We start from the raw sequence: 14,246 nt of genomic DNA, 5'->3' as shown, positions 1-14,246 counted from the left end.
TAAACCAATTTACAGCATAATAATGCAATATTCCGTAAAAAAAAAAAAAAGAAAGAAAAAAAGAAAGAAAAGAAATGTCCATTTTATTTCATGGTGACTTTAAGTGCATTTATTAAGTAATCCTATTAATCACATTTATTCTGTTTATTTATTTCTTTATTATTTACATTGCATTATGTTTAGTTCAGAAGCTGAGGGCCTCCAACCACAGTAAGCGGAACATGTAGTATAAATAAGTGTCTTTAAATAAGGGCAACAAAAGAAAGAAATATAGTTTATTTTCAGTCAAAGGGTTTCACTTTCACCTGTCTGGAAACTTTCAATTGCACTTTTTTTTGCCAGTTTTATAATTGGGGGGAAATAATACATTAAATATACTTTGACCTGAATGAAAAATAACTGAGGCGAGTGTGGGGGTGTTTTCTAAAGGAACTGTACAGTTTGATAAGCATAAGCAATTATAAAATATTATAATATAACATAATTATGAGCAAGAATTTGACCGTTTTAGCAGCCGGTTTATTAAAATATCAGTTTCATCTCATGATTTCTGAAGAAGACATGGGTGTTATTGACTTGTAGTTTTGAAACTCACGCCCATTTTTCACGAAACGAAAGTTCAGAGATGTTGAACTTCCTCGGTGTCTTCACTGCGAGCCAGTGGAGTGTGTGGACGTGATCAGATCTGTGTGTGTTGTGAGTGTCAAATACACAATGACATGTGTGTTGACCTGTGACAACTGAGCACACCTGCACTACAGGTAAGACGCAAACCTCAGGGTCCACTTGCCTCCTTTATAATAATAATAATCTGTGTGTGTTTAGCTTTAGCATGTCACACACACAAGGAAGAGCTCAGCTGCTAGTTCGTCTGGATCGGCCATTAATAATAAATCATACATCATATCGTCTCTTCAGCTAAAATAACTCTCGCACTGGCTCTTTATTATTGTAAGTAAGTAAACTTGTCAGAGCTGATTTCTGGTTAGCTTGCCTGTGAACTAGCGGTGTCGTGTTTGTTCATTTCGGGCTGTGTGTTGTGCAGTTTTACTGATTTAATACTAGCTTATTATGCACAGACCGCGATGTTAATCTGTCAATAGATGTGAGACGTGTAAGTTTTGTGTTGTTTAATAGGTTAGATTAGAAGATGGTGAAATATGTGACATGTGACATAACTTACAGCTTCACCATTCAGACACGTCATGTCTGACGTCAAATAATATAACAGTTATATGTGTAAATATTATATATCCATCTACGCTTGATGATTAAACTCGTAATGTCTGTAAATTATTATAGTTTCATTTTATGGTCGTTTTCTTCTTGCTCGCAATACTTTTAATTCACGGTGAGTTGAGCGACAGCGGCCTCTATTGGGGACTTGTAGAAGTCAACAAGTTTTTAAAATCTATTTACTCATTTCTATATTAATTTTAGTTCAACTCATGTGTTATCCGTTTTAATTTATTTGTTTTAATCGGTTCTTTCGATAATGTTTCTGTTGTGAAAATTTCCACGGAAGTCAAAAAGCGCGGGCTTTTCCCACAATTCCCAAAGAGGGTTGAGCAAGACTAGGGGAAGCAACATATGCGGCTTGGTACTTTTATAAAATCACTTATCTGTTAATGTTTGATAGGAAAGATAATATTCAAAATCACAATTCGAATGATTGATGCTTTGATATTCAGGCGTGTGTGTGTGTGTGTGTGTGTGTGTGTGTGTGTGTGTGTGTCACGACTCATCCAAACAGAACATAGAGAGGAAATATGTGTTTACAAAATGCTTTCCAGTTAACAATAGCAGTGCAAAATATATTGAATAATGATGATGTAATGTAGAACAAATAAAGCAAAATCTCTCTCTCTCTCTCTCTCTCTCTCTCTCTCTCTCTCTCTCTCTCTCTCTCTCTCTCTATATATATATATCTATATATATATATATATATATATATATATATATATCTATATATATATATATATATATATATCAAAGGTCAAATCAAAAGTAGCAGACTGTATATGGCAAGCCTTTTTGACTTTTATTCATTCCCAGGATATGAATTCTTGATATCAACAATAAAATTTTCACTAGTTAAAATGTTAATTCTTGATATGAACAATGACATTTTATATTCTATAAAAATATTTACTTTTACATTTATTCATTTCTGATATGTGAAGTTGGAATAGGAAGAAATCAGTTCCTGATAATCAACAACTGAATTTGAATGGCAGCTCAGGGTGACATTTAACTAGTGAACATACGATTACAGATATCAAGAATTATAGTTTTTACTAGTTGAACTGCAACTTTTGATATCAAGAATTTGTATTTTTGCGAGTGACGTCATGATTGAATGAATGAAGGTCAAACGGTCTCGCCACAGTGAGTGTCTGGTGTGTGTGTGTGTGTGTGTGTGGCCTGCAGTATTTTTCCGTTCTCGCTGTGAGATGTTTCCCACTTTTCCCGAGTTCCTGAACACTGGCGGGAGTGGGACATGTGCTTACTGAGTTTCTCGATGATGAACTTTGATTTATAAGCAAATGGAAATTGAAAGCAATACGGAGTTCTTAGAAATCATGTGACCTCTTGTGTGTGTGTGTGTGATTCTGTTATTTAAAAGTGGTCACATCCCCTTAAACCTCATGCGTTTGCTCCTGCAGACTTCACCTCAGCATGAAGTGTCCCGAATGCAGTCATGAGTCGAGGGACGAGACGCCCAAATTCTGCAGTGAGTGTGGCTGTAAGCTGATGATGTCAGAGTCATGTGACACAGCACCGGGTGAGTCATACGTCACATCTCTCTCGCTACGATTTTACCTTCTGTTGCACTTTACAATAATGTTCATTAGTTAACATGAGCTAAGAATGAACAATACTTCTACAGCATTTATTAATCTCAGTTAACATTAATTTCACCATTTACTAATACGTTATTAAAATCAAATAGGGAACGAACGAGCAGTTTCGGACACAGCCTCAGATGTGTGAAGGTGCACATGCTTGTCCATCATGATAAGCGTTCCCCATCTTCTGTTTCCACACAGCTGTTATCATCAGTTGTTGTTGAGGAAAGTCTTGTTATTGTGCTGATGCTTAAAGTCAGCATGAAATCAATACACATGTTTCTGCTCTTCTTGTGCATGATTCACTCACACAGGTTATTCCCAAGAGGGGATGTTTTTTCTTTGTAATCTCCATCAAAATATAGATTTTTCCCACAAATTTCACTTTTCAACCCCTCCCCCAACCACATGTCAGAGTGAAGTTTACACAGAGATGATAACGGTATCGTTTCCAAAAACTTTGTGTTTCAAAGCTTGCGTTCTCAACTTCTCAAGGCTGATGTCGTGTGAAAGTGAACAGCCAGAACGCTTTAAAAGTTTTCTGTTTTTGCCACTAAATTATAACCAATGATTTATACAATGGAAATGAATCAATGCTGAACGTACTTTAGCTGGACAATAACTTTATTCTAGATCGCCTAATAAAGCTGCTTTGAAACAGTCTGTGTTGTTAGAAGTGTGGTATAAATAAAGGGGACTTGACTTGACTAATATAGGGTTAACTCATTTTGTGCAAATTTATACAAATTTAATTAATGGAAATGCCCTAATTTTTATTATTATTATTGCCTTTATTGTCATTGCACATAACAATGAAATTTCAATTGCACTTCCCCTGGTGGTGACGCATAGAAAAACTAATACATAAGTTTAAAAAAAACACACTGGGTCTCATTCATGAAACACGAGCAGAACAAATGTTTGTGTAAATCGTGTGTAAAGTGGTTCTGGCGTAAATTTTCGGATTCATTAAAATGTTCGTATTTTCCAAATGTTAGTTGGTACGAAAGAAATCTACACCTGCTCCCAGCCACGCGTGAATAGTGCGGAACGTTTTGCTCATTAATAAGGCTGCACTTTAATTCACCTTAATCGGGTACATATTTACACAGAACTTTGAAAAAATAGTAGTATGATAGTAATTACATACGGTTTTTCTTTTTACTTTTATTACGAGAGCCCAGTAATAGCATCTGCAAATGGAACACAAGTCCGCAAGTCTTTTTTTATTTTTCTTATTTTTTATATTCAAGCTGTTTATTCATTTTTGTTTTTATTTTATTTTATTTTTTACAAGTCACAAGTGTTGCAGTCAAGCTTCCATGTCGAACCATTTTCTTTTCACTTCTGGGACTGTTCGATTAACAGATGAAACTTCTTCTTTTAGGACCTGATACGCCACTATGTACGCTTGAAAATAAAATGTGGCGTTTTGAATGAACTTCTGATAATAAAACTTCAATTTCTGCATCTGAGAAATTTCTGTTCTTCATTCGCTTTTGAGAAGACATGTTGAAATCCTTCGTTTCGTGTCATAATATGATGCCCATATATAGTTGTCAGTCGGTTTTAACGGGCGGGATTTATGGTAATTGAGAATGAGCGTGCACGCGCGTCCCATTTACGACTGATTGGAATTCATTAACACACACACACATTTCACTATCAAATCTGACGTTTACGAAGTATTTGTGAATCAGGAGAAGAATTTTCGAGAATGTCTCTTTACGCGCAAATCACTCACATATTTACTCGTATATTTACGAATGTTTCATAAATGAGACCCCAATGTCATTAAAGTGCAGTGCAATCCAAATGTTCATGAGTTCAGTTGCTTTATACAGTAGCATTTGGATAAAAACTATTCAGAAGTCTAGAAGTGCGACCCTTGGAAGACCTGTAACGCCTTCCAGATGGCAACCGAGTGAAGAGGTTGTGACCTCGGTGGGAACAGTCCTGAGTTATGTTTTGTGCCTCTGGTGTGAGATATGTCCGTGAGTGAGGGGTGTGTGTGTGTGTGTGAATTATGTTTTGTGCTGATATCCTAACTCTGTCCAGCACTTTTTTCAAATCATGTTGTTCCAGACTTGATTTTCTGTCTTTTGCGGACCACACTAGTTGTTTTTGTCTGTACAGTGAAAGTTTTCAAGCCCCAAAAAGGACATAAAGTACCAGCTAATAACATCAAACCTCTTTGGTTCTTTGTATCACATAAATGAATTTGATGTTATTGAAGTGACACCATATTTTACTTGGGCTCTGTGTACATGAGATGAACAGTGCTTACATTTAATTTGAGAATGAATAACCATTTAAATTTAGTAAGTGATTGAAGTTGCATTTGGTGTGAAGGTCACACTGTATTACTACGTTCAGAAAGTGTGTAATATACCAGTGCATATTTGACATAGTGGTGTTCATTTAAACAATATTTATTCTAAATGCCAAGCCTAAGCAAATTTCTGAAACGAAAGTACCGTACAGCGGACACACCTCTGCCAGAGGCTGTGTGTGAAGGCAGATAAGTGTGTGTGTGTGTGTGTGCTCTCTTTTGTGTGCTTCACATCAATAGCATTAATGGTTAACTCGCTCTGGAATATAAGTTGCCGCACGTTTCAGATGATGATAGTCTGGAAATACGGTTTGTTCTTTTTGGTGCTTGAAACTGGAAACGCAAAATATTTAGCATTTTATTCAGTCAAATTTTCAGAAATGTGCTTTAAAACATACAAAGCGTTGAGATGGAAACCCCAACAAGACACTCTTCATCATTCAGTGAATTCCAGAGGAATGAAGTCAGGTCTTGCCCTACATGTGTTTTCTGTTGAACATCCAGTTCCACTTAGAAATGCTTCACATCACAGAGCCAGAATGGGTTGAGAACGACGCTTCATGTTTTACTGTGGTCAAGTCAAGTCACATTTATTTATATAGCGCTTTTTACAATACAGAGTGTTTCAAAGCAGCTTTACAGAGATAACAGGAGAATAATGCAACAGAGTTTGTCACAGTCCAGCTTAAGTAAGTTCAGTGATGGTTCAATTCTGTTGTAAAAAAGTTATTAATTTAGTTCATTTATATATATAGCCACTCTGGAGAAACAGCCCAGCTCAGTTCAGTTCTCATATAATGGTGTCAATGCAGGCAGATCAAAAATATTGATGAAAATTAAATGAAGTATCCCCAAATAAGCAAGCCTAAGTGGGAACCGATGTTGATATGTAAGTTATTTGATTTCATCATTCAAGGAATGTGACAGTCAGTCCTAAAGATAGGATTTGAGACTAGAATTAGGTGAAGCGTGAACAAAGCCTTCGTAAGAGGATATCAGTAGTTTTAGTCCGAGTGTGTGTGTGTGACCTTTGCTTTTGTGTTTATCAGCCAAGGCACAAGACGAGCCTCACTCATCCTCAAACATTGACACGGATGCAGTAATGACTGATCTCAGACCTGAGTCTGAAGCGCTGGATCTCCAGAATGCCAATGTTTCTCCGAAGCGTCCGAATGAAGATGCCCTCCCGAGCCCGAAGAAGAAGGTGCCGCAGATGAAAATCAACTTAACATTTAAATAGTCCTGGATTAAGTTTTTTTTTTTTTCTTGCACACAGAGTCTGAAATTTTCACACGTTTAAAAAATAAAAACACAACCTCACGTTTACACACTGCCTCCGAAACTTTCGTCCTTCATAAAAAAATTCGGATCGGGTTCGATTTTCTGCGTTTTTGAATGGAGTTTTGACAATTCAGAGCCACTGAATCACGAATATATGGAAGCTTGTTTCCGCCACTGAATAATAAATAAATAATAATGCCGATTTTTTATCTCACAATTCTGACTTTTTTTCTCACAATTGCGATATATAAAGTCAGAAGTCAGAACTTCAGAGATATAAAGTCCCAATTCTGAGAAATAAAGTCGCAATTGCGAGATATAAAGTCAGAATTGGGTGTTAGAAAGTCAGAATTGTGAGATATAAACTATTCTGAGGTTTAAAAAAAAGTCTGTATTTTTTTTTCCTTAGAATTGTGAGTTTATATCTCACAATTCTGAGAAAAGATGTCAGAATTGCGAAATATACGTAAACTCGCAATTATCTTTTAAAATGTTTTATTCTGTGGCGGAAACAAACTTCCATAGGAATACGAAAAAACATTTCAGATTCAGTGTGCAAGGAGTTTTTTTTAATGTTTTTTTCTTCTGAGGTTGTGTTGTTGGTGATTAATTATTTTTCTTTATCCTGCTCCTACAGAAAAGAAAGAAAAAGAAGAAAAAAGCTGGTGTTGCGGAGGAGCCTTCGTCCCTGACCTCTGAACTCTCTGATATATCTCTGACTGATAAAGAGAAGAGGATGGAGGAAGACCACTCTTCTGACAGTGACGGCTCTTACTGCGCTGCAGAGGACATGCCTAAAGCAGCCGAGTCTGAGACCCACACCACTGCGAGAGCTCGGTCTGATAGTAGTGGAGCGACTGAAGAGCTGATCAGCACCAGCGCTTCTCCACCAGCGTCAGAAGAAGCAGATCAGCACACCGAGAAGGAGAAAGCTGAACAGAAGAAGAGTAAATCCACTGCTCTCGATCAGAACGCCAACATGGACCAGAACGCCAACACAAAGAGCAGTCAGATGGAGACGGACCGTCAGGATGAGGACCCGTCCAGTCAACAGAAGAATACAGAGCCTGAGAAACACACCGACAGTGGGGAAGCAGAAACCAATACAGGGGTTCAGCCTGGTAAAACAAAGAAGTATGGAAAAGCCTTTGTTTTTTATAAATGCTGCTTTTTTCATTGAAATGTCCAATAATATTGTATACTTTGACTTTAGAAATGACAGAAATCAGAAGAATGAACCACAGAAACCATCACAGGAAATGGTATTTGGCCAACAGGGTAAACCCAAGGTAAACATGTTAAAGGAGAACTCCGGTCAATTTTAACATTGAGCTCATTTTTTTGTACATTTGGAGTGGTATCAGTACAGAGAACAACGACAAAAATCGGTGTTGCCTACACCGTGTTATTCTCTTTTTAAAACTTGCACCCTGTTGACTTCAATAGGGCAAGTTTTAAACCTGCTTTTAGCCTCTTAACATCCTTGATGTGTCATTACAAGTGCACAGCCAATGTGAGTGAATCCTTTAGAGTGAACACGGGTCAATCTGACTGCAGTAGATGTGAAAGATATGAATAAAAATGATGTTATTTCTGCCAGCGCACATACCTGTATTTACATCCTGTTTTCGGTCGAAGTCCATAGTAATCGATTGTCGAGTTCACGCGCATTGGTTTAGTACCTATGATCACGCGCGTGAACTCGACAATCGATTACTATGGGCTTCGACCGAAAACAGGATGTAAATACAGGTATGAGCGCTGGCTGAAATAACATCATTTTTATTCATATCTTTCACATCTACTGCAGTCAGATTCACCCGTGTTCACTCTGAAGGAATCACTCACATTGGCTGGGCACTTGTACAAAAAAATGAGATCAATGTTAAAATTGACCGGAGTTCTCCTTTAATACATTTTTTTATATATATATACATGGTTATCAGCTAACATTGTCAACCTCAACGAGCCCAAATGTTAGTTGATTCTTTGGCCAGACTGTTACTGGAAACGACAAACATGGAGTTAAACGATGACATTGTGTTTATTTTGCGTTTAGAAGAGTCCAGGTTCCAGTGGAGATTCTGTGATGAGTGAGAAGCAGAAGTCTGACCAGAAAACTGAATCTGACAAACACACTGAAAGTGGGGAAACAGACACCAATAAAGGAGTTCAGCAAGTTTCATCTAAAAACAAGAAGTATGACAGAGCCTTTGATGTATTTTGATAAATGCTGCTTTTTTATGTCTTTTTTTATTGAAATGTCCAATAATACTGTACACTTTGACTTTAGAAATGACAGAAATCAGAAGAATGAACCACAGAAGCAATCACAGGAAATGGTATTTGGCCAACAGGGTAAACCCAAGGTAAACATGTTAATACATATACATTTTTTTTATATATAAATTTAAATCAGACATGGTTATCAGCTAACATTGTCGACCTCAACAAGCCCAAATGTTAGTTGATTCTTCGGCCAGACTGATGTATTTGGTCTGTTACTGGAAATCGCAAACATGGAGTTAAACAATGACATTTTGCGTTCAGAAGAGTCCAGGTTCCAGTGGAGATTCGGTGACGAGTGAGAAGCAGAAGTCTGCTGAATCTGACAAACAAACTGAAAGTGGGGAAACAGACACCAATAAAGGCGTTCAGCAAGTTTCATCTAAAAACAAGAAGTATGACAGAGCCTTTTGATAAGTGCTTCTTTGTCTTCTTTTTTTCATGTCTTTTTTTATTTTATTTGTTTTTATGTCAAATAATAATGTGTACTTGCTCTTAAAAAATACAGAAATCAGAAGAATGAACCACAGAAGCCGTCACAGGAAGGGGCATCTGGCCCACAGAATAAATCCAAGGTAAACAAAAAGTGTATGTTTTTATACAGTTTGTTCTGTTATCACAGCTCCATATGACTTCACCAAATGATTTCAGTTATTTCATAGGTCCTTACAGCCGACAACAGCAAAATAACCAAAACCGAACAAGCAAATAAATATAAACAATAGGATAAAAACACAAAAATGTGTTTTATTATGTATTTATTATTTATTATGGAAAAGCACATACTCTCCTGCTCTCTCTCCCACTCAAACGCACACACATACACACAGAAATGTGTTGTCAGCGCTGATCTGACGATTTTATCACTCAAATAGTTTATCAGTCAAATAGTTTATCAGTAAAATATTTCAACTCAGATCAATATTTCATGTTTAATTATTTACTTATGTGGCAAGTAGCCGTGTAATAAGCGGGATAATGAACATCCAGCCGGTTGTTATCTCAGAATAAACCCCTTCAGTGTCATACAGGACCCCTCCGCTTCACGTCCTGATCACCCTGTCGGGGTTTATTCTGAGATAACAACCGGCTGGATGTTCATTATACCCATTTATTACACGACTACTTGCCACATAAGTAAATAATTAGACATGAAATATTGATTTGAGTCAGAATATCCTCAGAGCCGTGTAATAAGGCTCTATATGTATATTTGGTTACTCTTTATTTTAAGGTGTCATTGTCACAGTGTAATTATATATTTAAGTACTGAGTAATATTAATTAACTACATGTACTTACTGTATGGTTAGGGTAGGATTAGGGTTTGGTTGTGGGTTAGTTGCATGTATTTATGCATAATTTACTGTTATTACTATGATAAGTACATGTAACATGTAACAAGGACACTGTAAAATAAAGTGTTACCCTATATTTATATACTGTACATAATTTGCAAATAGAAAATATGTCAACCTCAAAGAGCACAAATGTTATTTGATTCATTGGCCAGACTGATATATTTAGTCTGTTACTAGAAATTACAAACATGGAGTGAAATGATGACATTTTGTGTTTATTTTGCGCTTAGAAGAATCAAGGTTCCAGTGGAGATTCGTCAGTGAAGGTTGAGCAGAGTCAGAAGCAACAGTCTGCCCCGGGAAAGAAAGATTCTGCTGCAGACCAGAAAGGCAAAGAAAGTGGTGATACAGAGAGTCAGTGTGTTGAGCCCCCAAAAAGGTAGGTTTTCATAACACTTAAGGTTTAATTTTTCTCCCCCTGTATTATCTCATTAATATTTTTGAAATTGCAGAAATCCAGCATCAACTCAACATATAAGTTCCAGTGACAGACTCACCATTTACTTTCATGCAGTCCTGTCAAAAGACTTCAAGTTTAACCCAGAAGAGGATTTTGTTTTTGTAAGGGCCGGTAGTCGCATTGGTAGCTGGGATAAAGATCTTGTCGAACTGTCTGTGTCACGGTTAGTAAAGATTTTCAGGATACGTTTTTGATTATTCATTACTATAACCAGTTTTTTTAAGAATAATTTGATTTCAGGAATCTCGGAGAGCATGGATTTCTTGTTGAAGGGAAATTTGTTTGCAAAAAAGCTGACGCTGAAACTGTGTCCATCCCCTACAAGTATGTAGTGTATAAAGCTAAAAAGCGTCAGAAGTTTGAATTACATTATGAATACATCTACAAACTGGATTCAAATGAAACCACCAACCGATGTCTGTTTGTCAAACCACATTTCCTAAATGATGAAGGTAGGTGAAGCTCACCAGAACTTTTTTTTTTTTATTTTTTATAAGATACTTGATTTGTTCTTTTGGTGTGTTTCAGGGGAATGGCATCAGTATGATGATATCATCTGCGCAGAACCATCTAATAATATGTTTGAATGGATCAAAAAGGCTGTTTGGCCTGATCAGAAGAAAAGTGTTCTCCAGGGAAGAAAAATCGCTGGTACAATCATGCTTGAAAATATCTTTGACCTCCTGACAAGCTGGAGCAAAGTGAACCTCAACAACTTCTTCAGTCAACTCCGACAGTTTTATGAGATCTATGGAAACCCTTATGTATATGAAAGGAAACAGACGCAATGGTACCAACTCGAATACAGTAAAAAAGATGTAAGTAAACCATTTGTATCTTGACATATACTGAACACATGCAAAAAAGTACTACATAATATTCAAAGTTGTGTTTATTACATACACTCACTTGAGCACTGAGAACAACGTATTCTTGCGAATCAGCCAGTCGGGTAGCAGCAGTGTATAAAACTATGCATATATGGGTCAGGAGCTTCAGTAAATGTTCAGAATGGTGATCTCAGTGGTTTTGACAGTGATGATTGGTGCCAGACAGGCTGGCATGAGTGTTCCTGCTGATCTCCCTGGGATTTTCATGCACAACAGTCTCTAGAGTTTTCTCAGAATGGTGTAACATCCAGTGAGGGCCAGTTTTGCACACCAAAATGTCTTGTTGATGAAAGAGGTCGAAGGAGAATGGCCAGACTGGTTGGAGCTGACAGAAAACTTAGGCTTCGGCAACTCGGATAAACAATCTGTTATGGTGTGCAGAATAGCGTGTCAGAACACAAAACACATCAAACTGTAAGGCGGATGGCCTACAACAGCAGAAGACCATGTTGGGTTCAACTTCTGTCAGACAAGAACATGAAACTGAGACACTGGAGTGGGCTGAGGCTCACCAAAACTGTACAGTTGAAGACTGGAAAAACATAGCCTGATCTGAAGGATCTTGATAAGGCACATGGACAGTAGGGTCAACGTTTTTGATGCCAACAGCATGAATGATGGACCCAACCTGCCTTGTGTCAACAGTCCAGACTGGTGACGGTGGTGTAATGGCATGTGGTAGAAATTACCCTACGCACCTGACTTCAGCTAAACGGGGCATCTTCACATTGACACCTGCTTCGAGTTGGGTGACGTCTCGCCCCTTATGAGCCCTATCGCTCTGGAATAAGTTTAGTTTAGTTTAGTTTATTTTTTATATAGCACATTTCTACTGCCTCGAGTGCAGCCCAAAGTGCTGTACAATTCCATCAATAAAACCAAACAAAGAGAATACAAAACACAACAACATAAAATTAATATATTTAGGTCTCTCCTGGGTCGGAATTAAATGCCAAGCTGTAAAAGTGCTTCTTTAAAGCCGTTTTAAAAGAATGCAACGTGGGGATGGAGCGGATGGCAAGAGGTAAGGAATTCCATAACCTAGGACCGGCTATCGAAAAGGCTCGATCACCTTTCCGCTTGAGTCGGGACCGCGGTACCTGGAGCAATAATTTATCTGCCGATCTCAGATTCTTTACTGGCTGGTGCAAATAATAAGATCAGATAGATAGGAGGGTGCGAGATCATTTAAAATTTTAAAAATGAATAGTAAAGTCTTGAAATCGATCCGAAATCTGATAGGTAGCCATTGAAGGGATGTTAGAATTGGGGTGATTCTATCACTCTTTCTCGTATTGGTCAATAGTCTGGCAGCGGCATTTTGAACCAGCTGCAATCGGTTCAGCAATGACTGAGAGAGTCCCAAATATATCACATTACAATAGTCCAATCTAGATAGTATAAAAGCATGGATGAGCGTCTCCAGATCCCTCGATGAGAGCATAGGTTTCATTTTCGCTATTAATCTTAAGTAGTAGAAACTACTTTTAACCACAGCACTCACTTGTTTTGTAAAATTTATTTCAGAATCGAAAAATACACCCAGATTTTTTGCACATGGGTGAACATTTCTAGATAGTGGCCCCAAATGAGTAGAGATAAGTGGTGAAAATCCAAAAGGGCCAAAAACAACAACATCAGTTTTGCTCTCATTTAAGTGGAGAAAATTCTTAGCCATCCAGCACTTTACCTCATCAAGACACTTTACAAGATTGGAACAAGACTTATCAAGAGGATGTAGTGGGACATACATTTGAGTGTCGTCAGCATAACAGTGATATGTGATCTCATATTTCCTAAAAATAGAGCCCAAAGGTAACATATATAAGGAAAATAGAATAGGACTCAGTATGGACCCTTGTGGGAGTCCGCATGATAGTGGAACTGAAGGTGATGAGTAATTGCCAATTTTAACTGAGACAGACCTATTTGAAAGATATGAATAGAACCAGCGTAAGACCATGCCGCTAAGCCCAACCTCCTGCTTTAGACGATCCAAAAGAATATTATGATGGATTGTATCAAAGGCGGCGGTTAGATCGAGCAAAATTAAAATAGCGGAGCTACCCGAGTCCAAAGTGAGCAAAAGGTCGTTTGTCACTTTAAGGAGGGCAGTTTCAGTGCTATGACGGGTCCTAAATCCCGATTGAAATTTATCAAGAAGATCTTGGTCTGTTAAGAATGCAGAGAGTTGGAGAAAGACAATCTTCTCCAACACTTTAGACAGAAAAGGTATTGTAGAGATAGGTCGAAAGTTATTAAACTCAGATGGATCAAGACTTGGCTTCTTCAAAAATGGCCTAATCACGGTATGCTTAAAACAGGATGGAATAATGCCTGTGCATAATGAACTATTCATGATAGTTAAAACAGAAGGGCCAATCACTCCTAACACCTCTCTAAAAAAACGTGTTGGCATAATGTCCGCTGGTGAGGTGGTCGGTTTCAATTTTAAAATTAACTCTGTCATTTTAATAAGATCAATTGGATTAAAATGTGTTAGCTGGACCTTATTAGGGCTAGAATTGGAAGAATTAGAGGCATGATAGCTGGGGATACAAGAGTATAGAAGCTCAATCTTATTCCTAAAGAAATCAAGAAATTGTATGCACAACTCAGGGGTAGCATCTGGGTGTGAAGAAGGCTTCGGATTAACCACTTTATCAAAAGTATTAAACAGTACTTTAGGATTATGTGAATTTTTCTTTATAAAATCTGAGAAGTACTCAATTTTAGCTGCTTTAACAGCGCACTGATAGGTAGACAGGTGGTTCTTGAAAATCTCAGA

General features: G+C 37.5%; 1 protein-coding gene across 7 annotated transcripts in view; it reads left to right on the top strand.

Moving 5' to 3' along the window:
* The first annotated feature begins 606 nt into the window (after positions 1 to 606).
* LOC311079384 (E3 ubiquitin-protein ligase rnf213-alpha) overlaps positions 607 to 14,246 on the top strand; it is a 74,271-nt gene continuing 60,631 nt past the window's right edge. For 2 of the 7 annotated variants that reach the window (XM_084108769.1, XM_084108765.1), the window contains exons 1-13: positions 607 to 761; positions 2,667 to 2,785; positions 6,231 to 6,385; positions 7,100 to 7,596; positions 7,676 to 7,751; positions 8,522 to 8,661; positions 8,756 to 8,831; positions 9,013 to 9,143; positions 9,257 to 9,323; positions 10,339 to 10,487; positions 10,561 to 10,731; positions 10,809 to 11,020; positions 11,097 to 11,386. In XM_084108769.1, coding sequence (XP_083964895.1) covers positions 2,680 to 2,785; positions 6,231 to 6,385; positions 7,100 to 7,596; positions 7,676 to 7,751; positions 8,522 to 8,661; positions 8,756 to 8,831; positions 9,013 to 9,143; positions 9,257 to 9,323; positions 10,339 to 10,487; positions 10,561 to 10,731; positions 10,809 to 11,020; positions 11,097 to 11,386 — 2,070 coding nt within the window. In that variant the 5' untranslated portion in view covers positions 607 to 761; positions 2,667 to 2,679. The remainder of the gene's footprint in view (positions 762 to 2,666; positions 2,786 to 6,230; positions 6,386 to 7,099; positions 7,597 to 7,675; positions 7,752 to 8,521; positions 8,662 to 8,755; positions 8,832 to 9,012; positions 9,144 to 9,256; positions 9,324 to 10,338; positions 10,488 to 10,560; positions 10,732 to 10,808; positions 11,021 to 11,096; positions 11,387 to 14,246) is intronic. The other 5 variants (XM_084108768.1, XM_084108767.1, XM_084108766.1 and 2 more) reach the window with 5 other exon arrangements.

This window comes from Abramis brama (genome assembly GCF_963993115.1).
Source record: "Abramis brama genome assembly, chromosome: 1".
NCBI classification, from domain to species: Eukaryota; Metazoa; Chordata; class Actinopteri; order Cypriniformes; family Leuciscidae; genus Abramis; species Abramis brama.
This window is presented reverse-complemented; position numbering and strand designations above follow the sequence as displayed.